This window comes from Panthera pardus, unplaced genomic scaffold, assembly GCF_024362965.1.
Source record: "Panthera pardus isolate Hobbes unplaced genomic scaffold, ASM2436296v1 HiC_scaffold_8, whole genome shotgun sequence".
NCBI lineage: Eukaryota > Metazoa > Chordata > Mammalia > Carnivora > Felidae > Panthera > Panthera pardus.
Window position 1 is genome coordinate 123,433,398 of NW_026527013.1, and position 26,036 is coordinate 123,459,433.

Here is a 26,036-nt window from a genome sequence, read left to right on the forward strand (position 1 = left end):
AAAGCAAGACTCTCCATAGAAATTCTCTAATTTTCCGGAGCATGGTGAAAACATAGCGTACAGTTTATTTAGATAACTTTTGGGTGCTGGACAAAAAAGCTGTATATACTGAGCGCTTTTTATGTTGTGGTTATTGATCTAAGCCCTTAAGAGTTGATTTAATTTTTAAAAGCTTACTCAGTGCTGTTAATTACCCTTATGCATTACCCTTACCTTATTGTGTAGATAAGGAAGTTTAGGGGCGCCTGGGTGGCTCAGTCCTTTACACATCTTACTGTTGATTTCCACTCAGGTCATGGGCTCCTGGTGCCTAAGACTCCCCCAGCCCTCCCCCAGCCCTCCCCCAGCCCTCCCCCAGCCCTCCCCCAGCCCTCCCCCAGCCCTCCCCCAGCCCTCCCCCAGCCCTCCCCCAGCCCACTAGGCTTTGTGCTGACGCAGGGAGCTGCCTTAGGATTCTCACTCTTTCTCCGCCCTTCCTCCGCTCATTCTCTCTCTCAAAAATAAATAAACAAATTTTAAAAAGGCCCAGAGTTAAATAACAGGCCCAAGGATGCAGAAGTAATTCCTGGAACCAGGATGCAAAGTGTTAAGTGCTTAACTGGATTGCATTTTGAAAATGTGTCTGATATGTGAAGTTATGATAATTGTTTTAGCTTTAATGGAAAAAACCACAGAGGAAGTAAAAACAGCATAGGGAGTATTTCCCTCAAAAGTGGTGTTCAGTATAGTTAATACTTAAAAAATATGAGGAGCCCCTTTGGATTTATTAGACAAAGTCAAAATGAATGAACATATAAAGGCTATGAACAGAAACAGAATATTAACACTGGTATGTCTTAGAACTTGGAAATTAGATTCTCCTCTGAGAGGAAAGAACTGGTGCATTAACCAATCTAGTGGTTGATGCAAGTTGCCTGAACCAGTAAGTGCCCTGAAATACCTTGGGTGTGAGGTGTTTGAATCTGGTTTTCTGGGTTTGATGAACTACTTGATTGCCTTGAAACTAGTTTTTGTTTAAATCAGCTAGAGTGGATTCTATTGTCTATGACTAAAAATTGTCAGAAACAATGTTTGCGAAGTTAGTTTTTATTTTTTTAATGTTTACTTTAAAAATTTTTTTAATGTTTATTTTTGAGAGAGAGAGAGAGACAGAGAGAGAGAAAGAATGAATGGGGGAGGGGCAGAAAGGGAGGGAAATTCAGAAACCAAAGCAGGCTCCAGGCTCTGAGCTGTCAGCACAGAGCCCGACACAGGGCTTGAACTCACAGACCACGAGATCATGACCTGAGCCAGTGTCAGATGCTTAACTGACTGAGCCACTCAGCCACCCCTAATGTTTACTTTTTGAGAGAGAATGTGAGCAGATGGGAGCGGGAAGTGGGGAGAGAGACAGAGGACCCAAAGCAGGCTCTGTGCCGAGAGTGGAGAGCCTGATGCAGGGCTTGAACTCACAAACGGTGAGATCATGACCTGAGCTGAAGTCAGATGCTTAACTGACTGAGCCACGCAGGCACCCCACAAAGTTAGTTTTTTTAAAAAAAATTTTTTTTAACGTTTATTTATTTTTGAGACAGAGAGACAGAGCATGAACGGGGGAGGGTCAGAGAGAGAGAGACACAGAATCTGAAACAGGCTCCAGGCTCTGAGCTGTCAGCACAGAGCCCGACGCGGGGCTTGAACTCACTGACCGCGAGATCATGACCTGAGCCGAAGTCAGCCGCTTAACCGACTGAGCCACCCAGGTGCCCCACAAAGTTAGTTTTTAAAATGAACATGGATAGGGGTACCTGGGTGGCTCAGTTGGTTAAGTGAATGACTTGATCTTATGGTCTTGAGTTCAAGTCCCCCCCCCCCCCCGCTCCCCCCCCCCCCTTTGCACTCTTTGCTGGGTGTGATGCCTATTAAAAAAAACCAACGTGCATGTCCTGATAATAAAGAAATACAATGGTAGTATAATTCATTATTTAGAAACGTAAAGTTTCCTTCTTACAGTTTACAGCAACTTCTTATAGTTCTCCCACATGAAAGGTGAGGGTACTCAGTAACTCAGTCATTTGAAAAGTGGAGTCCCTGGTCCCAGCTTGTGTGTAAAGCCCCTGCTACTAGTGTGATTCCACATGTTTGAGCACATCTAGTCAATGTTTGTGGTGAGCTTTCTAGGATCCTGACAGTATCAGGGCCCATGGAACCTCCTGAGCAAGAACCCACCCATAGGTCATAGGCATCAGGCACCCAAGTTTGGCCAGCAGCAAAGTCACCTCAGGAGGGAAGGAATAATTCCAGTCATTTGGTTGGTGTGAGCCACTCAGATTCATCTCTGGTATGCACCATGGAGTTGTCTGAACTCTGGAGAGTGCCAGAAGCTGTGAAGATACAAAGGTGGAGGAAAGAGCTAATAAGAATTTCAAAAAATGTTCATTTATTCATTTATCAAACAGTTAATTAGACCTGCTATGTAAATAATGTTCTGAGTGTAGGGGAGAAAGCAATCTTTGCCTTTGTGAAGCTTATATAAGAAAAATGTTGAATTGACAATTACCCACATATTAAAATTTCAATTATGATCTGTTCTATGGAGATATATGGGGGTATCTATTCTGATGGTGGTATAGGAAGTCTTCCCAGGGAAAGGGGCATATCAACAGAGGCTTAAAGGATTTGTAGGAAGTGGTGGAGCAAAGAAAGGAAAGCATCCCAAGAGGCAGAAGAACAACCTGTGGAAAAGAGGCTTCATGTACAGAAGAAACTGAGAGAGAAGGCCAGTGTGGGGCTGGAGGCTGGGGAGCAAGAAGAGCCATGAAATGAGACTGGAGAGGTAGACAGGATGAGATTGTCCAGGTCTTTTAGACCTTGGGAAGGACCTGGATCTCAAAGTAAGTATGGTAGGAAGGTAATGAAGAAAATAAAATTCGAAGAAGTGATTATCATATTTGAATTTTAGACATTTCTCTAGCTACCATCTGGTACCACACTGCGTGATGCTACACATATTCTGTAGGTGTTGATGTGCCAAATCTGCCTTTATGACATTCATTCATTCCAGAAACATTTATTTGGACTGCTAAATCCTATATTCATGTTCAAACTTTGGGTCAAGAGTCATTAGAGGATTGTGAAATCAATTTAGGGAGTTGCCAGTGATATTGTAAACTATGAAATAAAACAGAAAAGAATAGAAAGAAATATCAGAGTGCATCATACATAAATAAGTTAGGTATTATCTTTCAAAATTAATTTTGCTCTATGAGTGAAAGCAAAAAGTTGAGCAATTAGCTCAACAAATAATTGGTCTTGGGGGGCGCCTGGGTGGCTCAGTTGGTTAAGCGTCTGACTTCGGTTCAGGTCACAATCTGGTGGTCCGTGAGTTCGAGCCCCGCATCGGGCTCTGTGCTGACAGCTCGGAGCCTGGAGCCTGTTTCAGATTCTGTGTCTCCCTCTCTCTGACCCTCCCCCATTCATGCTCTGTCTCTCTCTGTCTCAAAAATAAAATAAATGTTAAAAAAAAAATTAAAAAAAAATAATTGGTCTTGGTGATGGATATAGTTCTTCATGTCTCTAACATGTATGAGGTTTAAAAAATAATATCTGGGGGCACCTGGGTGGCTCAGCTGGCTAAGCGTCCGACTTCGGCTCAGGTCATGATCTCACAGCTTGTGAGCTTAAGCCCTGGGTTGGGCTCTGTGCTGACAGCTCAGAGCCTGGAGCCTGCTTTATGTTCTATGTCTCCTTGTCTCTCTGCCCCTCCTCCACTCATGTTGTCTCTCTCTCTCAAAAATAAATAAACAGTAAAAAAATTTAAAAAATAATGTCTGTTGGGTGGGCAGTTCTGCTTTGGGTTGGCTTGATGGATCCCAGCTCTGCGGGGCTTGGTTGGTCTAAGGTGACATCACTTACTTATGTGTCTAGTGGGGCAGTGGAGATGACTGACAACATGTTTCTCATCATTCAGCAGGCTTCTACAGGTCATTCACAAAGAGGTGGTGGCAGTATTTCCAAGAGAAGCATGAGAGGGAGAAGCACTTTTTGTGGCTTTGCTTGCATGTTTACTAATGTCTCATTAACCAAAGCAAGTCACGTTCAGATTTAAGGGTAGACCTGCAAATTCATATTGTAAAGAAATGAGCAAAAATGCAAAAAAAACCCTACAGCTATTTTTGTAAACTATCACACTCATTAAGAAGAATTATGGCACCAGCTGCTGAAAATAAACTTTTCATGCTACAAATGATAAATTACCTTAGCTTTCCCAGCAAATAGTATTCTTTCTACTATCCTATGTTGTCACTGAAATAGGTTGAATTTGGATATCACAAGCTTTCAGAAGCTTCTCCTGTCACAGGGAATATGTATTAAAAAAAAATTAAGCAGTTACATGGGGGCACCTGGATGGCTCAGTCGGTTAAGTGTCTGACTCTTGAGCCTACTCCCATGGTTTGCAGGATTGAGCCCTGAGTTGGGTTCTGTGCTGATAGCATGGAGTCTGCTTGGGATTCTCTCTCCCTTTCTTTCTGCCCGTCCCCCACCCGTGCTTGCTCTCTCTCTCTCTCTCTCTCTCAAAATAAATAAACATTAAAAAATTAGGCAGTTACATATCCTAGCAGGTTGAAATATAAATTACTAATTCAAGATAATTTTCATTTAATTATTTTACATTATTTTATTCTATTATTTAATGTTTTTATTTATTTTTTTGAGAGAGAGAGAGAGAGGGAGAGAGAGACAGAGTGTGAGCGGGGAAAGGGGCAGAGAGAGAGAGGTAGACACAGAATCCGAAGCAGGCTCCAGGCTCTGAGCTGTCAGCACAGAGCCTGACATGGGGCTCGAACCCACAAGCTGTGAGATCATGACCTGAGCTGAAGTCAGACACTTAACTGTCTGAGCCACCCAGGCGCCCCTTATTCTATTATTTAAAAAAAAACTTTTATTCTGGGGCACCTGGGTGGCTCAGTTGATCACGTGTTCAACTCTTGGTTTCTGTTCAGGTCACGATCTCACAATTTCTGGGGTTTGAGCCCCGCATCAGGCTCTGTGCTGGCAGCCTGGAGCTTCCTTGGGATGCTCTCTCTTTCCTTCCCTCTCTCTGCCTCTGTCAAATAAATAAACTTAAAACAAAAAAAGAAAACTTTTATTCTAATTATAAAGTTAATGCATGCCATTGAATGAGTAATGGAAAACAATGAACATACAAAGGAAAAATCAAATCACTCCTAAACCCATTGTGTGGCCACAGTAAAGGTTTTTGTGAAAATTCCAACATTTTTCTTATGTTTTTCTTTTCAAAAATAATATCAAATTGCATACATCTTTTACACCTTTTCTCACATTATGAACACTCAAGCCAAACGTTCAATAATTTGAATTTTAATAGTGGAATAGAATTTCATCATAATTTGCCTAAGCTCCTATTATTGTCAATCCAAGTAATTTCCATTTTTATTAAAAAAATTTCTTTGAAGTAAGCTCCACGCCCAACATGGGGCTTGAACTCACTCATGATCAAGAATCAGACGCTCTACCAACTGAGACAGTCAGGTGCCCCCCCGTTTCTTTTTTTTTATAACAAATGTTGTGATGGTTTAATAATATCAAAATATTAAAAATTAATGATCTTGATGATTTTCATGAAATTCTTTTAAGAACTGTAATAACTTAGAATTATATTTTCTAGTCAGAATGTGAAAAACAGGTATGGTGAAAAACAGGAAATTTAAAGCCTAAGAAAAAATCCAGTGGAAAAAACAATAAGTTTCAAGGTTGGTGACTTTTAGGGTATTACACCTATAGTGATTTTGATAGCAAAGATACAAGTTTGAGAAATTGGCATAATTCTTATGTTCAGTTGTAAAATTGAACATATATATATACCTATATTCCCGGTAATCCACTCCAGGGAATAGGCTACAGAGAATAGCTCGTGTGATCAGGGAATAGGTACAAATAACCTCATAGTAGCACTGTTTCTACTAGGAAAAAATAAACACCTGAAAATTGTTTAAAGGCTCCACCACTTTGACGATTTTGATCTTTAGCCCCGTCTTCCTCTTCAGGGCGAATTTATGTACTGGGCCAGCACCACCTCAGCCATCAGGGCTCACACAATGGCGCTCACTTCTTCGGCCACTTTGGCCACCGCTGCTAAATTCAAGGTTTGGGCCTCTTGCGCCTCAGGGCGGGAAAAGTACCGGATCCCAGACGCTCGGAAGCGCGTGCCCGCGTAGAAGCCCTGACACTCCGCCCCATCTGCCGGAGCTTCGCCCCCTAGGAAAGCCCCACCCCCGAGTGCTGACACACGGGACGGGAAGGCGTGGAGGGGGTGTGGCCTGCGTCCGCAGCAGAGTCGAAGGCGGGTCTTCCTCAGAGCCTAAGTCTGAGGAACAGTCAAAAGACGCAAAAAGGAGTGGTATTAATTATCCCTCTGCTAATGAGGACCAGGGAGTGGTTCACTCCAGCCCCGTCCGGTAGAAATCTGATTCCAACCACTACCCACGCAGAAAAAGTCTTTCGCCTTCCACCTCAGCCACTCTGGACTACAGCCCCCAGAAGGCATCGGAGCTGAACCACCCGACTTGCGCAGCGGCGTTCGTTGTAAAGTGCTATGACAACAGGGCGAAGATGGCTTGGAGTTAGGCAGGAGTGGGGAGGTGTCCCTTCCGCCGTTGCTGTCCTTTATCTTCTGCATCCCGCTGACTGCCTCCCTCACCATTTCCTCCTCTTTGTGAGAAGCGGGACTTGCCGTTGTTCTGGCCTGCCTGGACTCTTCCAAGAGATTGATGCCGTTTTCCCCGCTTGTCTCTGGGCTTGACACAGAAAGGATGCAGGTTTACTCCTCGTGGGTGTCACTCCAACTCTGTGGAGGTGGTGGTGCTGCCTGGTGAGGCTCTCTCTCTCTGCCTGGGACGTGGAACAGGTTGGAGCGGGGAAACGACCCTGGCGGGCATTCTTAAAGGGAGATCTGCAGAGAGTTGCAGGAAAGGTGGAGCAGGACCCACCTGATTCGGCACCAGGTAAGAGTGTGTCTGGAATTAAACACTGGGAGAGTGAATGCCCTTTCTGTGTTTCGTTTTGGGGGCAAGACTGATCCCTGATGCCATGTAATGGTTTGAGGGGATATTGGATGAGAGGTTTCTTAAGAAGGATGTTTGCGTTAAAAATAAGACAAAGCGCAAGTACGACACAACGTGTGTGAGATTTATGGACATTTAAGAGAAAGGGTGACAAGAAATTTTAAAGATTCCAGTCAGGAATGTCACGTGGTGCGCAAGCAGCCTCCTCCCCTGGCACTTCAACAGGTCTTGGGAGCAAATGGTCAAAGCAGTTCTCAGCCTATGACTGAAGTAGGATACATGCACTAATACCCTTTAATTCTTCTTGCAATAGGATTATTGCTTCTCCTTCTCTGTGTATTGCAGACCACAGCAGTTTAGATGACCTGAGCTGATTTTTATCAGCATCTCCTTTCTCCAATCCAGTCCTGCAACTGACTTGAATTTCCTGGAGAGATTCATAGTTTTTCCTTTTTTCTTTTTTCCATCTCACTTAAACTTTGAACATGAAACCATATCACACACACACACACACACAACTTGAAGATGCTAGGGGAAAACTATGGGGTTTCACTAAAATCTGCCAGCATTTAGAGTGGGATAGATTTTCTAACTTGTTAGAAATATGTAAATAGAATAATTGCTGAGATTTGTGTGTGTGTGTGTGTGTGTGTGTGTGTGTGTGTGTGTGAATAGACCTAACCCTTATTTAAAAGAATTAAAAAAAGCTTTTCATTTTGCAAATAATTTATAAGTTATTTATTAGAGTTTAAGGAATTTTCCATTTTGTGTAGCTGTGTGTAATTGCTCTTAAGTTGCAACTACACACTTATGTTTGTGGTACAATTTCTTGATGGAAATATTCACTGAGGGGGAAAAATCCAATATCAATAGTATATAGTATTATTTATTGATTTTTAATGTTTACTTTTGAGAGAGAGAGAGAGAGACAGAGAGTGAGCAGGGGAGGGGCAGAGAGAGGAGGAGACACGGAATCTGAAGCAGGCTCCAGGCTCTGAGCTGTCAGCACAGACCCCACGCGGGGCCCAAACCCACAAACTGTGAGATCATGACCTGAGCCGAAGTTGGACTTTTAACCGACTGAGCCACCCAGGAGGCCCTATATAGTATTTTTTAATCTTTTAAACCTTTTGATGTATGTATCAAATCTCATCCCTCAGAATAAAGACTTTCAAATATTTTTCAAAAATTATTGAAACACGTGGAGTTATTATAAAACAACTCTGCCAACTAACATTTCAGTGAAAGGTTACTGTCAGTTTTTTGAATATCCCATTTAAATATCCAGTCCAGAGGTTCAGACTGGCATTTGTAACTTTGTCTTGCTCAGGATACATTCCACTACCACCACCACCACTTCTATTACTACTACTAGGTTACTAGTGACATTTATCTGACATTTATTGAGTACATCCTATGGGTTGGGCATTGGGTAAGCAATTACATGTGTTAGGTCATTTTATCTTTCCGTTCCGCAGAACAGTTGGGAGACTAGAAGGTGAGGGACTTGTCCAAGGTCACTCTGCTAAAGTGTGAAATGAAAAAGGGAACCCAAATCTGTCTAACTCCCTTTCCTGTGTTTTGTCTTCTGTGCCTTTTATTGAAAATTCCAACACTGATCTCTTATATTATCTTCAAAAGCAGCATTCTTCTAATTCTACATACACTTGTCATCTTTCTTGCACTGAATGCCGTGATTCCTACTTTCCAAAACTTGAGGCAGCAGTAGCGTGACCTGGAGAAAGCAAAACTCCAAATACGAACAACAATAGTGTCAGTGTGCCTTCTAATTCCAGGATCTGCCTTCTTTCCACAGGATTCTTGGGGTTATTGTTGCAGTGATTGTTCTAGTCATCCTTCCTTATTGTAGGACTAGGCCAATCTGGTGTGAAAACATCCATATCTTAAAGAAAAACTAAATCTGAATAAATTTGGTGTGGAACATAACATATATATAAGCAAGTATTAAAAATTAAAAAAAGTGTCAAGTGATAAATATGGAAAAGCATTTCTGGAGTTGAGGGGATAGAGAGATTATTTTCTACTTATTATTCTAATAAGGCATAAGAAATCAATCTTTTGTGGCTCTTTATAGGTATGGACCTTTCAAAACCTTCAAATTATTGTTTTCTAGTCATCCTTTAAAAATTTAATTACGTGTATAAAATACTTTCCTGCAGTTTGAACTTGCAATGATTAGAGTTAATATTAACAGTATAGCTTTTTGGTCTTTGTGGAATAGTTGCACTTGTTTAGGGTTCTGGAGTAGACAGAATGGTTTTGGATGCTACTTGTTACTACTTACTAGTTGTGACCACTTGGGCAGGTTTCTTAATCTCTCCGTACCTGAGTAACAGTACCTACCTTCTGTTTTGAAGATTAAAAGAGAATACTTGCAAAGCACTTAGAACACTGCCTGAGACTTAGTAAATGATTAGTAAATGTTACCTATTTGGGAGAAGAGATAATAGCCATTGAAAATCTTATCTTTGGTTTTTGTTTTTCATTTACTTAAAAACAAAACCACTGAGGAGCTGGAAATCAACATTGAATGAAGAGTGGATAAAATGCAAATTCTTGTTTCCTATTTTTATTCAAGACAGTTAACTAAACCAAATAAGAAAATCAATTTATATATATTTAATTTTTTGTCATTCAGCATACTTTTTGTTTTTGTAGTAGAAAAACCAGGTTTCACAGCTGAAAAATGTCCCATGTTTCTTATTTTCCTTCTTCCTAACCTGCCGGTAACTGACCTTCCCTGCCTACTACTTGCCTTAATATCTTAAAGTCAAGGCCTGTATCTCATTGAATTTGGAAAATGAATCAGAATTTTATTTATTTATTTATTTGTTTAGTAGGCTGCATCAGGCAGGTGCCCCTAGAATTTCATTTATGTCTTAATTTCTGGTTAATTTTTTTTTTTAAGTTTATTTATTTTGAGAGAGTGCGAGTGTGAGCAGGGTATGGAGAGAGAGAGAATTCCAGGCAGGCTCTGCACTGACAGTGCAAAACTTGAGCTCAAACCCATGAACTGTGAGATCATGACCTGAACCCAAATCAGGAGTTGGATGCTTAACCAAGTGAGACCCAGGCACCCTTGTAGTTAATTTTTCTTTCTCTTAATGGGGTGGGATGTCCTTCTAGGAGAAAGGGTAGGGTTTATTTTGCTAACCTTCTGAATTTAACTTGCTATCCTTTTGTTCTGCTGGAGTGGTAAATGGGGCCAGAATATGGGAATATCCTACTTTAAAAAAAGTGAAAGTTTATTATTTTTTATTATGGGATATTTTACACATAAGCAAAAGCATAAAGAATAGTATGTCTATCTTTATGATATGACCTCATATGTCTATCACCATTTATTCTTTTAAAAAAAATAATAGCTTTATTGGAAAATAATTTATAGGGCCCGGTGGAGAAAGGGGCGGCGGCGGTGGACCGCAGGCAGGAGCCCAAAGGGGGCCGTGAGAGGAGAGTCCCTTTCTGCCCGGGTAATTTACCAGATTAAATATGGTTGATGATGGTTCTGAACAAATACAGCTTTTATTTGAGGTATGCCATTTTGAAGACTGAGACCATGGAGTTTTATCCTTGAGGATAAAGGAAATATTTGCAAAAGTCTATTTTATATAGCAAAAATGTGAATCCTGAGACTGAATTCTCTAAAGGGCGTATACAACGTAATAGATGTTGGTGGAACCATTTACACCCAGTCAGCTTGAAGAGTCTCAAATGGACCCTACCACTGAGAAAACAAGATGGCAGTCCACTATGGGGAATTGAGGAAAATGGATTAATACAAGAGTGCTGTGATAATATACAACCAAGACAGGGTTCTTTTAACCTGGATTTCATGAAATGAATGAAGACATAGGTTTCTTACCCAGCACAAATGGACTTTCTAAAGACTTTTTGTATCATTAAAATAAGTACATTTTTGACATTTGGAGAAGAAAGATGGCACATTAACACAGATGATAGTTTGTATGCCTGGAACTTTTGGCAGTTTGATTTGTATGAGTATGACCTTGTGAAATGTTAACTTTAGTAAAATTTCTAACACTTAAAAAAAAGAAATATAATTTATAGAACATACAATTCACCAATATAATTTGGACAACTCAACGTTATTTTTGTATATTTTACTTTGTATATTCACAGATATGTGCAACCGTCACTTGCGCTGTAGCCAATTTTAGAATATTTTCATCACCTCAAAAAGAAAACTTGGCACTCTAGCTGCAACTCTCTTGTCCTTTATTTCCCACTGGAATTTATTTTCTTCCTGTATGGATTTGGCTATTCTGTACATTTTGTCTATCTATCTATTTGTTTGTTTGCTTATTTATTTATTTTTAGTTGAAGTAGTATTAACATGCAGTACTTAGTTTCAGGTGTTTTCTATATATTTTACATAAATGGAATCAAAAAAAATGGTCTTTAGTGACTGGCTTCTTTCTCTTGCATAATTTTTCAGGTTGTAGCATATATCAGTACTTCTTTTTTATTGCTGAAGAGTATTCTATTTTATGGACATGCCAACTTTGTGTTCATATATTCATTAGTGCATAGACCTTTGGATCATTTCTACCTTTTGGATATTATGAATGATGCTACTATAAACATGCATGTATAAATTTTCACGTGGACATATGCTTTCATTTCTCTTGGACTGGAATTGCTGGATCATATGATTACTCTATGTTTAAGTGTTTGAGGAGCTGCCAGATCACTTTCCAAAGTGGTTGTACCATTATATTCCCAACAGCATTGTATGAGGACTTTGATTTCTCAACATCGTTGCCCAAACTTGTTTCTGTCTGACTTTTTGATTCTAGTCATCATAGTGGGAACAAAGTGGTATCTCACTGTAGTTTTGATACGCATTTCCCTGGTGGCTAATGATACTGAGCATCTTTTCTTGTGTCTGTTGGCCATTTGTATATCTGACTTGGAGAAATATATATTCATATCCTTTCCCCATTTTTAAATTGGGTTTCTGTCTTTTTATTATTGAGTCATAAAGAGTTCTTTGTATGTTACAGATAGGTATCTTTTATCAGAGATATGATTTGTATTTTCTCTTGTTCTATGGGTCATCTTTTCATTTTCTTATTTGTGTTCTTTGAAGTAAAAAGTTTCAACTCTTGGTGAAATCCCTTTATTTTTTCTTTTGTTACTTATGCTTTTGGTGTCAAACTTAAGAATCTATCACAATATCTGATATCATGAAGATTTACTTTTAAGTTTTCTTCTAAGAAGTCTTCTAGGAGTTTCTAAGAATTTTATAGTTTTAGCTGTGTATTAACATACATAAAGGTCTTTGATCCATTTTGAATAAAATTTTTTATATGGTTTTAGGTAAGAGTCCAACTTCATTCTTTCACATGTGGCTATCCAATAATAATCATTTGTTGCAATTTCTCATTGAATGGTCTTAGCATCCTTGTTGAAAATCAATTTACCATAGATGTGTAAGTTTATTTTCGGACTCTCCATTCTTTTCCATTTATCTATACGTCTATCCTTATGCCAGTACTTACTGCCCTAATTACTATTGCTTTATAGTTAGGTTTTGAAATGGGGAAATCCTTCAACTTTGTTCTTCTTTTTGAAGATTGTTTTGGCTATTCTGAATTGCTGGCAATTCTATATGAATTTCAGAATAAGCTTGTCAATTTGTACGAAGAAGTCCTATGGGGATCTGATAAGGATTACAATGAATCTGTAGATCAGTTTGGGAAGTATTGCCATCTTAATAATGTTCTGATTTCAGATCCATGAACACGGGATATTTTCCTGTTTATTTAGATCTCCTTTAGTTCTTTCAACTATATTTTATAATTTTCAAGGTATATGTTTTACACTTCCTTTGTTAAATTTATTCCTATTTTATTTTATTTATTTATTTTATTTTATTCTTTTGGGTGCTATTGTAAATGCAATTGATTTTTGTATATTAATATTATTGTGTCTTTCAACTTTACTTAACTTGTTTATTAGCTCTCATAGTTTTTTACTGAATTTCTTAGGATTTTCTATCTACCAGATCATGTCATCTGTGAGTAAAGATAGCTTTACTACTTCCTTTCCAATCTTGGAGCCTTTTAGTTCTTTTTCTTACCTAATTGCCTGACCTAAAACCTCTGGTACAATGTTGTTGTTTTTTGTTTTTGTTAATAGTGCCTTTTGTTTATTTCTCTTACAAGTTTAGTAGTAGCTGGATTTGAAGGGAGATGGGGACAATAAGATGAATTGATGAAAGCTCATCAGTATGTCAAGGTTGGGGGCTGAAGGGGACACCGGAACAGGTTTCTGTTACTCTTTTTTTAAAAAATGTTTATTTATTTATTTATATTTTATTTTTGAGAGAGAGAGTGAGCGAGCGAGCAAGCATGAGCAATGAAGGGGGAGAGAGAGAGGGTGACATAGGATCTGATGCAGGCTCTAGGTTCTGAGCTGTCGGCACAGATCCTGACATGGGGCTTGAAATCATGGATCATGACCTGAGCCGAAGTCGGATGCTTAATGGCTGAGCCACCCAGGCACCTCTGTTACTCTTTATTTTAGTAATAGTTGTGTGAAGGGGCTCAAGTTGCTGCCAGAGGCAGCAGCGGCCTCTTTAATGGCTTTTCTCTCTGCCAGCATCTGCTGCTTCTGTTTTGCCAGGTACTTCCTGGTAGAATAATGGGCCCCAAATCGTGATTGTGGTCCTGGTAGGCCTTGGCCACCTGGGTGAACCACTCCAGCTCCTTGACACAGTTCTGCCTGTAGTTCTTGCCTTCCCTCTGCTGACAGGCCTTCAGCCTTTCCTGCATAATGTTGACAATTTCTTGGTCAACTTTAGTGTCTCTTCCCCATTGCATTTCTGCTTCAGACATGCACAAGACATTCTTTTCCTGGCACTCAGTGATGTCTGGCACATGGCTGAACTCCTGGTGGTAGTAGTAATACCTGTTCTTTACATGCTGATGTCTCTTAGGTCATGGGCCGGTCCATGAGGAGGTCTAAGGACTTCGTCAAATATGTTATGGGGTTGGGCATTGAGAGCTGCGGCGAGAGCAACAGTGTGTGGCATGATGCCTCTGGGTACACGTCCTTGTCCCAACTATCCAGCATGGCATGGTGGTGGTGTGTGGGAGCCTCTGATCTCTGACACTCGAGCCTCTCCTCTACCTGGGTTCCACACCTAGGTTGGCACAGTGTAGCAGCTCCTCCAGTACAACGTTGAATAAAAGTGGTGAATATGGACATCCTAGTCTTGTGTGTGGTCTTAGGGAGAAAGCATCTAGTTGTTCATCCTTAAGTATGATATACACCATAGGTTTTGCAGTTTGAGGAAGTTCCCTTTTATTACTAGTGGTTTTTTTAGTGGAAGAGTGTTGGATTTTATTTTGTCAGATGCTTTTTTCTGAGTTGAGACGATGATGTGGTTTTTAATTTTTGTTTAATTGATATGGTGTACTATTGTAATTCATTTTTGGATGTTAGACTCACCTTGCATTCTTGGAGTAAATCTCATCTGGTCATGGTGCATAGTTCTTTTATATATTGCTTGATTCATTTGCTAGTGTTTTGCTGAGAATTTTTACATCCATATTCATTAGAGATATTGGTCTGTAGTTTTCTTGTGTTTGCTTACTTTTGGTATTGATGTAACACCAGCCTTATAAGAATGAGTTGGGAAGTATTCCTTCCTCTTTTATTTTTTGGGGTAGTTTGTGAAGAATTGTTATTTGTGTTTGGTAGAATTCACCATCTGGGCCTAGTCTTTTCTTTGTGGGTAGTTTTTTGATTACTAATTCAATCTCTTTACTTGTTGTAGGTCTATTTAGATTTTCTATTTTGTTTTTAGTCAGCAACAGGTAGCTGGAAGCAAGATGAATAATGCTGATGTCCTGCTCCTCCAGGGAAGATAGTTCTCTGACTAGGAGCTGTGGGGAGAAGGGTGCCTTATTCTTGGCTGTACCAGTCTGGAGTGGAGTTTCTATCTTGTGAGCCAGGAGTGAGGGGAGAATGAGTGAATCTCGTTTTTTTAAAATACTATAGACTTTTAATTTTCTTACTGAGTTTTAGGAGGTTTTTAATGTTTCTTTACTTTAGGACAATATCCAGAGACTTTAAATGGTTATTTTAAAAAATAATTTTCACCAATTTTCCTGGGGAGTGGGTCCATGGAGCTTCTCACATGTCATTCTAAAAGTGAAGTCTTCTGAAACTTTAAATTGCATAGCATAATGGTTATGGGAGACATACTTATGTTATCAAAAGATTTGGTCAGAGTTCCATTAGGTATCAAGGTACTCTATCTAGTGTTTGTAAAACTGTTTAAGAGTAAGTTAAAAAGTTATTATATACATGCTTATTAGGAAACCAACTGCTATGTGCAAAGATAAATTTTTTGTATGTATGTTTTATTTGAGCCATAGGATTAAACCTTTTGTAGATAAACAGGGATATTCAGCAATCTTAAATTATTCAGGCTTGCTGTGGAACTCATCTTTGAAGCCAAAGTGGAAAGGAGCTCCTTTTTAAAATCTACTGTTCTTCATGGGGCACCTGGGTGGCTCAGTCGGTTAAGTGTTCAACTTCAGTTCGGGTCATGATCTCACAATTCGTGACTTTGGGGCCCACGCCGGGCTCTGTGCTGACAGTTCAGAGCCTGGAGCCTGCTTTGGATTCCGTGTCTCTCTCTCTCTCTGACCCTCCCCTGCTCGCACTCTGTCTCTGTCTCTCTCTCTCAAAAACAAATAAACATTAAAAAAAAATAAAAAATATCTACTGTCTTTCAGCTTAAGTTGTTTTAAAATCCACCAATTTTTGCAAAAGGAAATTAATGGTATGCCAACTTAGCACAGTTTGTGGTTTCTTAATTTCTTGGGAATGGGCAGCATGCCTTTCTTTGTTTCTGTCTTTAAAATCAGAGAGAGAGAGAGAGAGGCATTTGGGAAGCACATACTGGCTACTGACATCAGCTCAAATTGTTGGTTTTCTTATTGTTTATTAACTTTATAGAGATGTAAGTCCTTACAGTTCAATACATTATTGTCCACAATGGTACGTGATAGTGCCTGGGACCTGGAAGAACCAGTATGTAGGATTTTGATGTAATGGAATTTATGCAGTTCTGCTATGTATTACCTTATGTTTGCCCTGGTAGGAAAGTCATTTGGTCCGAAATAATTAAATAGCTCTGGTTCTGTGAGGAAGAGCCATTTGTTGGACCTGTGTTTAAAATCAGCACCCTTCACCCCTCTTAAGAATTACAACAAAGCAAAACAAAATAACCCCTCTACTGACTCATGCTTTTCAGTTTTTTTCCTGATATTAAATTGCAGGCAGTGGCAGCCTGAAAAGACAAGGATCTAGAGACCAGGGAGAGGGCACAGAGAAACAAGTTTCTGCCAGTAGCTGTGTGACTTAGAGGAATCCTACAACTAACCTTTCTGGGCCTCTCCTACAGAATGAGAGGACCAGCTGATTACTAAGTACCTTCTAGCTGTTCATGCCCTTTGGCTTGAAAAATAAGTCTTTTTTTTCCAAGCTTTGGAAAGGTAACTTGTAGCACAGGTCCCAGGAAAAAAGGAAGTGGTAAAGTAGAGCCCTAATATAGGAAAACATTTACTTTGGCTATCAGGTATCAGGTCACCTGGTGCTTTTTATACTTTAAGGTGCATGTGAATCATCTGGGTATTTTGTCTGACATGAGGCTGAGATTTTGCATCACAAGTTCTTGGGTAATACTGATGCTGGTCCAGGGACTACACTTTGGGTAGCAAGGAGCTGAACAGTGTAGAAAAGGAGGGCTTTCAGCAGCTAGTGAAGTAAAGGGTGACTAAGGAGAAACTGAGAGCAGGAGAAACAGAAACTAAATGTTGCCTGTGTTGTTTTGTTAGTAAGAATAGATCTTAAATTCTATGCTACAAGTCCTTGAAAAATAGTTTGATGTAGAACATTTCCATTTACAGACAACTCTCTATGTTGGAGAGTTAATTTTTCATATTGGAGGGTTTTTTGGTTTTTCATTTTTATTTTAGCAAGCTGAAAAAATTTGTTCATTAACTCAGGATTTTGAGGCCATTTTCACGTAATAGCTATTTCAGTCATGTGTGTTTATATTCAAACAGTAGCTATGTCTTTTGTGGTCTCTTATCTTAGCACTTTGATTTTTTAAAAATATCATTTAATAGCATTGATGGAAAAAACTCTTCTCTATGACCATTACTTAGGCATTTAATCTGTTCTATAGAAAACCCATGAGGTTTTCTCTTCTGTGTGCATGAGGTGAAAGTGACCCTTTTGGATGCTGAACATATAGATCTTCCCTTTCTATTTTCTCTCTGTAAGAGTCCTTTGAACTGGCTGATGCTGAATGTGTGCAAAGGATCTGACACTTGTTGGTTAGCCTATTGATTTCTGTTTTTGGCTGTGTCTCCGAATGGAGATTGTGCCTCTAAGTCTTTATTCTTTATGATATTATCAGCAGCGTTTCATATAGCTGGCCATTCTCTTTTTCTAGATATACCTTTTTTCATTTCCTTATAGGTGGCTCACTCCTGGTTTTCCTTTGGTCTCATTTGATGCCCCTATTCAGTTTTCTGGCCATCTTGTCTTTTTTTCCCCCTGGCCTCTGACCACAGAGCCCAGGTTTTCTACCTTGAAAGCTTGTGTCTGATTTCCTCTCAGCTCCCCCACACCCTTCTCCCATGCACCTTTTCCCTTTTCTGATTATACTTTGTATTCTTTCGCTGTAATAAATCACAGCCATGATGACAACTATATGATAAATGCTGTGAACCCTCCAAGTGAGTCTTTGAGTGGTACTGAATTTGGGTAACACTCTTCTCTGGGCTGCAAGAGAATGATGTATCTTTATACTGGTAGTCTAATGATATGGTATATTACAACTTTCCATATATTTCTGAATATATAATGAGAATATATGGCACTTATTAAGTACTGTTACTTCCCTCTCAAATAAAAAAATCTAATAAAAGTGTAATAAAGTGTTTATTACATTTTTTGTATGCTTGCTGCCAGATTTGAAGTTTAGTCATCTGGCAATTTGTATGGTTATATAATGCCATTAGTAATAACAAGTGATGCAGATGTTTTTCAGAAACTCTCCCACATATGTTAAAACTCATTTTAAGTTTATTTACCTATTATGTATTTTTCCTTCATGTCCATCAACACCTTGCCTTTATCTGATTTCTTTTTTAGTGTAAATAGAGGCCTTGAGTGAAGCTTGCCTTTTCTTTTCTTTCTTTCTTTTCTTTTCTTTCTTTCTTTCTTTCTTTCTTTCTTTCTTTCTTTCTTTCTTGTTGTTTGTTTCCTTAAACTGGTCATTTAAATAATATTATACTCACATAGAAGTTGCAAAAGTAGTGATTTCCTAATAATAACAGAAAAATTATCAAACTACTAAATTGACATTTATACAATGCTATGAGGGAGAGAGAGAATCTTAAGCAGGCTCCATGCCCAGTGAGAAGCCCTCTGCCAGGCTTAATCTTGAGACCCTGAGATCATGACCTGAGCCGAAATCAGGATTCAGACACTTAACTGCCTGAGCCACCCAGGCACCCCTGGGATTGGGTGTTTTTTTTTCACTCAGCATAATGCTCTTGAGATCCATCCAAGTTGTTGTTACTTCATTAAAAAAATATTGCTGAGTTTTATTCCATTCTACTCTCCATGAATTTGACTACTGTAGGTACCTCATATAAGTGGAAACATGCAGTATTTGTCTTTTTGACTGGTTTATTTCACTTAACATAATGTTCTTAAGGTTCATTCATGTTGCATGTGTCAGAATTTCCCTCCTTTTTAAGACTGATAATACTCCATTGTATGTATATGCCACACTTTGTTTATCCACTCATCCACTGATGGACAACCCAACTTGGGTTGCCTCTACCTTTTAGATACTGTGAATAATGCTGCTATGAACATAAGAGTGCAAATGTCTCTTTGAACTCCTGTTTTCATTTCCTTTGGATATATACCCAGAAGTAGAATGAGTGGATCATATGGTAATTTATATTTTTAATTTTTTGAGGAACCACCATACAGTTTCCATAGTGGTTGCACTATTTTAGATTTTCATCAACAATGCACAAGGGTTCCAGTTACTTCACATCCTTGCCAACACTTGTTATTTTCTGGGTTTTTTGTTTGTTTTTTGTTTTTTTTTTGTAGTAGCTGTCCTAATGGGTGTGAGGTGGTATTTCATTATGTTTTTGATTTGCATTTCCCTAATGATTAGTGATGTTGAACATTGTTTCACATGCTTTTTGACCATGTAACTCTTCTTGGGTTAAATGTCTATTCAAGTCCTTTGCCCATGAAAACAATTTTTTTGTTGATATTCATGAGTTCTTTATGTATTATGTATATTAATCATAATTAGATATATAATTTGCAAATATTTTCTTCCTTTTCATAGGTTGACTCTACTGCATTCTTATTTATTCCTCTTTATTTTATAGATGAGGAAGCTGAAGTATGGGGAGTTTTGGTAACTCTTAGTAACCTGTCCTTGGTTTCTTGGTTTGTATGGATCATATATCCAAATTCACACTGACCACCTCCGGAGTCTGTACTTTTCACCACTGCATGATTCTCAGCTAATTTCTTGGCCAATTTAAGGAAAGCAAGTGGTCTTGCTTTCTATGATTAACCTATGTGGAAGGCATACTTTAAGAAGCAGATTGATTTACATTTTTTATTTTTTATTTTTAATTTATTTTTAATGTTTATTCTAGAGAGAGAGAGACAGAGTGTGAAGGGGAGGGACACAGAGAGAGAGGGAGACACAGAATCTGAAGCAGGCTCCAGGCTCCAAGCTGTCAGCACAGAACCTGATGCGGGGCTTGAACCCAAGAATTGTGAGATCATGACCTGAGCCGAGTCAGATGCTTACCCGACTGAGCCATCCAGGAGCCCCTGATTTACATTTAAAAAAAAAAATTTTTTTTAATGTTTATTTATTTTTGATACAGAGAGAGACAGAGTGCAAGTGGGGGAGGGGCAGAGAGAGAGGGAGACACAGAATCTGAAACAGGCTCCAGGCTCTGAGCTGTCAGCACAGAGCCCAATGCGGGGCTCGAACCCACGAACGGTGAGATCATGACCTGAGCCGAAGTCGGACACTTAACCGACTAAGCCACCCAGGCGCCCCTGATTTACATTTTTTAAATGTATAGTTGATCCTCATTATTTGCACATTCCATATTTGTGAGTTTACCTGTTTGCTAAAATTTATTTTTGATACCAGAGTCAATACTTATGGTGCTTTTGGGTCATGAATGGTCATACACAGAGTGGCAAAAAAATTTAAGTCACTTGACACACATGTACCTGGAAGATATCAATCACAGTGATTCTTTGCCTTCTTGTTTCAGCTCTTATACTATAAATAAGTGTCCTTTTTGTGGCCTACTTAGTGCCATGTTTTCCACATCTCTGTTGTTTGGATTTGTTTATTTATTTATATGCTCTGATTTTTGTTTAAAATCATCCCCATATAAAATGCTTAAGTGCTGTGTAATGTTTCTAATTAGGTGCAAGAAGGCTGTGATATACCTTACAGAGAAAATACATGTATCAGATAAGCTTCCTTCAAATATATGAGTTACAGTGTTGCTGACTGTAGAGTTGAATGTTAATGAATCAAGAGTATATTAAATAAAGTGGTTTTAAACAGAGAAACACAAAAAACAAAGTTATGTATTGATTGGTTGATGAAAAAGTTGTGACTAGAGGCTCACAGGAGCTTCTCTATTTCCCCTAGAGGCAATAGTTCAGTATTTACTAACTCAGTGTTTGCTGTGACCTTATAGAATGGAATGTCTTTATAAATAAGGAAAATTGACTGTATTTCCTATTATTTAAATCAGGGTAGCATGAAGGAAAGGCTTATTTATGTTGGATAAATGAACTTTCACAGAATCTCAGGATATGTGATGTTTGTGTTATAATTTGGGGTCCAGTGGGCATTCACATTCACCCATGTCGGTAACTTTGTGGTAGATGTTGCTGGTATACCCTTATTCTAGATGAGAAATCAAAGCAGAGAGAAGTTTTATGGGTTGCCAGTGTCACAGATGGTTAGTGGTATAGTGGTATAAATGCACCTATACCTGGTTTTCCTGGTTCTTTTTTGGTGTGAATTTTCTTCTTCCATTTTGCCTTTCTACAATTAGAATGGGGAAAGGGTGTGAATGCTTTTTGAGTCCTTGTAATATACTAGTTCCAGTGTTAGCCATTTGATACGTTTGACTTCATTTGCTTTTCTCAGCAACTCATTGTGGCATGAGATGATGCAGTCTTTTCAGTGACCAAACTGTAGGAAAATTAGGTATTTTGCTAAGGAATTATGTACTAACGAGTGCTATTAGAATTTGAATCTTGATCCTACAAAGAATATTTTTTTTGTTACTGTGTGTCATTGTCTACTACATGTCCCAGAAGAGAGAATTGGCCCAACATACACGTATAATTTTTCAGACTGACTCTCCAATGGCATTGCAAAATATTTGATTATGTTTCCAGCCATTTGATTTGTGGTTTCACATATGTTTGCAAAATACAAAATTAAAGTTAAATTCAGAAATGTTTTAACATTGTCCAAGTTTAATTTGCTATGCCTTAAGAAATAATTAATTCATAATTCATGGTGTGAAGTAGATTTTTACTATAAATAAATGCTTTCTTTTTATAGTGAACGAAAATGTCTTTATTTAAAGCCCGGGATTGGTGGTCTACTGTTCTGGGAGAAAAAGAAGAATTTGATCAAGGCTGTTTGTGTTTGGCTGATGTTGACAATACTGGAAATGGACAAGGTAAGCAACTTATGGCCATGCATCTTGGAGCAAAGCTTTACAGAAATAAAATAAAAATGACTTCCTTTTTAAAAATGTACTTTATAGAATGTAAGTGAACTATAGAATTATGCCCTAATTTTTAAGGTAGTTTTCCTTATAAGTAATATTTAGGTAGCAGGCTAACAAGGCTAACAAAGATAGTTTTTACTTCTGTTTTGCTCTTTTTTTTTTTTTTTTTGATTTGTGTTGATTCTGTCATATTATTTGGAAGTAGAGCCACTAAAATATTTTAATTAATTAATTAATTTATTTTGAGAGAGAGAGAGAAAGGAGGCAGAGGGGCGAAAAGGGAGAGAGAGAATCCCTAGCAGTCTCCATGCTGTCAGCACAGAGCCAAACATGGGGCTCAGTCCCATGAACTATGAGATTATGACCTGAGCCAGAATTAAGAGTCAGATACTTAACTGACTGAGCCACCCAGGTGTCCCAAAATATTTTTAATTTTGAAATTTTTTAGAAATTGTTTTCAAGGAAAACTATATTTTCTTTTTTTTTTTATTGTTTATTTATTTTCGAGAGACGAGACAGAGCACAAGTGGGAGGGGCAGAGAGAGAGAGAGAGAGAGACAGAGAGAGACAGAGAGAGAGACAGAGAGACAGAGACATACATACTCGAAGCAGGCTCCAGGCTCCAGGCTCTGAGCTCTTAGTACAGAGCCTGACGCAGAGCTCAATCTCACAAACCGCAAGATCATGACCCAAGCTGAAGCTGGACGCCCAACCGACTGAGCCACTCAGGAGCCCCAGAAAATTCTATTTTCTAAAAGTTGAATCTGAAAGCCATTCATACCAGAATGGAAAAATTTTTCTAGTTCTATTGGATGGTAGAAAAAATAATTAAATCATTACTTTCATTTTCATATTATGATACTGAAAACAACATTCTGTCTTATTCTTATATTGATTTGCTCCTCTTTGCATCTTCATATTTTTTGAAGCAGTCTTTAAAACATTTTAGTTCTATGTCATTGCTATTTGGAAATTGTATTATTATTATTATTATTTTTTAATTATTATTTTTTTTTTTTTAGAGAGGGAGTGAGAGCATAAGCTGGGGAGAGGGGCAGAGGGAGATGGAGAGAATCTTAAGCAGGCTCCATGCTGTATGGAACTTGACATGGGGCTCGATCCCATGATCATGGGATCATGGCCTGAGCTAAAATCAAGAGTCTGACGCTCAACCGGCTGAGCTATGCAGGTGCCCTTGTTTTAATGATTATAGTCATGAGCTTTTTCTTTTCTTTTTTGTAATCCAGATAGTCATTAGCTTTTTAAAAAACAAACTTACTATAATCATTCTTTTGTTCAGTGTTTATAAATATTGTCCCCTTACATTTTTTTGTTATTTTATTTCCCTTTCCTATAGCAAAAACAATAGAATCTTGGGGATAAGGTGAAAGGAGAAAAAATTTTTTTTTTAATTTACATTTTAGTTAACATACAGTGCAATATTTGTTTCAGGAGTAGAATTCAGTGATTCATCACATGAACACCCAGTGCTCATCCCACTATGTGCCCTCTTTAATACCCATCACCCATCTAGCCCATATCCCACCTATCTCCCTCCACTAATCCTCAGTTTGTTCTCTGTCGTTAAGAGTCTTTTGTGGTTTGTTTCCCTCTCTCCTCCTTTTTTCCCCCTGAAAGAAGAAAATTATATTGACAAAGAAGAATGGGAGGTACTAAGCTGTACTGAGCACCCAAATTATTTCTAAGGAAAATCTGGGCCCTGCCCTTCCACTGATAGGAGATGGGAAAGTCTTCTACTCAGAGGGTGTTCTGAGAGTTTCCTCAAACATTATGAACCTTATCTCCTGCCTGTTTGTTAAAACTTATGATTCCCTTATTATTTGGCAGCATAGAATGCTGAGACTACAAAAATATATGCCATAGAGAACAATTTCAAACTCATTTATGCCCAAACTATCTGAAGCTCAACTTGGTTGGAAACTATCCTGATTGTCTTAATAGGCTACTGTTCACTCATTTCTTTTAGAGCTCTTCACTGAGGTGCCACTAGTGGGTTACCAGTTACTAGTTTGCTTCTTCCCAATTTTTGGCCAGCTGTGAGCAGTTTCCTCTGTTTTCCCAAGGATACTATACAAAAATAATTTCCTGTGTGTGTCCCACATAGGGAAAAAAAAAAATCCCTGATTATTATTTCTCAAAACTTGGACCACCAGCATCATCATATTCTGGGGGTGATTATTATATATAAAGATTTTCTATTTCACCTATATAAAATCCTATAAGGTCATGTTTCCTGGAGGGAGGTGGATTACAGGGGGGTGTAGGTATCTGCATTTTTGACAAGCTCCATTGTTGAATGGTGGTACACTACAGTTGAATAATTATTGTTGATCTTAGGGAGTGGAAGGTAGATGAGAGCAGTTTGGGACATGCTCTGTTTGAGAAAGGAATGTCTAGTAGGCAGAATAGAGGTAGTGATTTTGAAGTGAGCCGTATGCTGGTTGTATTTGAAACCCTGGAAATGCATGAAAATGCACAGGGAAAGAAGGTGGAATAAGGGGGCAGGAACCTTAGGACCATAACCTTTAGCATACAAGCATTAAAGGGGGAGGTTTGGGAAGGGAAGATAGTAATAGATTCTGAGAAGGGCAAGCAGAGAGGAAGGAGAACCAGTTGGGCTGGTACCTGGGAGGCAAGGTTTAGTGACAGGAAGACTGAAGTTTCCACATCATTTAGCAGCAAGTAGTTCATTAGTGTTCTTGGTGAGGGTGGATGAGTGGGCACAATGGTGACAAAATCTAGATTTGTAGTGAGAGAAGGAGTGGAAGGTTCGGAAGACTGTGTGTTTATGGCTCTTTAAAGAAACTTAGCTGTGAAGGGAAGAAGGGAGGATAATAACTGGGGGGCAGCGTAGGGTAAGGAGAAGTGGGAAAAATTCAGTGTATGGCATGGAGGATATAATAGAGCAGGGACGGGACACCTGGCTGGCTCTGTAGGTGGAGTGTGTGATTCTTGATCTGGGGATTGTAGGTTTGAGCCCCACGTTGAGTGCAGAGATTACTTAAAAGTAAAATCTTAGGGGCGCCTGGGTGGCTCAAGTCGGTAAGCGTCTGACTTCGGCTCAGGTCATGATCTCGTGGTCTGTGAGTTCGAGCCCCGCGTCGGGCTCTGTGCTGACAGCTCAGAGCCTGGAGTCTGTTTCAGATTCTGTGTCTCCCTCTCTCTCTGACCCTCCCCGGTTCATGCTCTGTCTCTCTCTGTTTCAAAAATAAATAAACATTAAAAAAATTTTATAAAAAAAATAAAATCTTAAAAAAAATAGAGCAGGAATTCAGAGAAGATAGAGATGGGATCAGGTGTGCAGAGGGAAGAGTTACCCTTAAACAGGTGTGAGCACTTTTTTTTCACTGTGACAGAAGGCGAGAGAGTAAGAATGGATACAGATGAAGAGAAATTTGCAGGTCAGGTCGGGAAGTTGAAACAGTAATGACCCCTACTTTCTTTGGGGTGATCAGAGAGTGAAAAGATGGTATTAGGCATCTTGAAATCATTGTAGGCAAAGCCAACTTGATATATAGAAGGATTCCTTCCTAAGTCTTGAGATCCCTGTTGAAATCGGACACCCTGCATTTAAAGTGTTTTTCTTAATTCAAGATTCCGACTCGTGAGAGAGGTAGTGAGAGTGAGGCTGAGAGGGAGACTCTGAGTGGGTCAGCTTAGGTTTCATGCCAGCCTGTGGTCAGGCAGGAGAGTTAGTTTCCTCTAAGAATCCTGAGTAGAAAACATAGGGCTGACAGAAAAATAGCTACTATGTTTATCTTTTAGCTACTCAGCATTGATACCTTACCTGTGGCAGCTGTCCCCATATACTGCACAAGCATGTGTTCCTACCCATCTACAGTGGGAGATAAACCATGTGCACCTACTGCTTCAGAGACACTTTCAGGGAGCCCTGGCTCTGCAAAAGTCCAGGATCTTTGGGTGATATCCCTTTCTCTTGTCATTGAGTCATTACCATGTTCCAATATTCGGCCTTTAGACTAAGTGGTATGTATGTACAATCTGTGTTCAAAACCTATACGAAAAGAAGAGAAAGAAAAATTTTAAAAAT

The 26,036-nt window shown here is 39.0% G+C and overlaps 1 protein-coding gene and 1 pseudogene across 8 annotated transcripts in view; one reads left to right on the forward strand and one right to left on the reverse strand.

Annotated features, from left to right (window-relative positions):
- The first annotated feature begins 6,351 nt into the window (after positions 1–6,351).
- Positions 6,352–26,036, forward strand: part of BBS9 (Bardet-Biedl syndrome 9) — a 434,898-nt gene continuing 415,213 nt past the window's right edge. For 3 of the 8 annotated variants that reach the window (XM_053897793.1, XM_019443775.2, XM_053897796.1), the window contains exons 1-2: positions 6,353–7,004; positions 21,793–21,913. In XM_053897793.1, coding sequence (XP_053753768.1) covers positions 21,802–21,913 — 112 coding nt within the window. In that variant the 5' untranslated portion in view covers positions 6,353–7,004; positions 21,793–21,801. Of the gene's footprint in view, positions 7,005–21,792; positions 21,914–26,036 lie in introns of those variants that run through there. The other 5 variants (XM_019443773.2, XM_053897795.1, XM_053897794.1 and 2 more) reach the window with 4 other exon arrangements.
- On the reverse strand, positions 13,629–14,186 carry LOC109263612 (NADH dehydrogenase [ubiquinone] 1 beta subcomplex subunit 10-like; annotated as a pseudogene).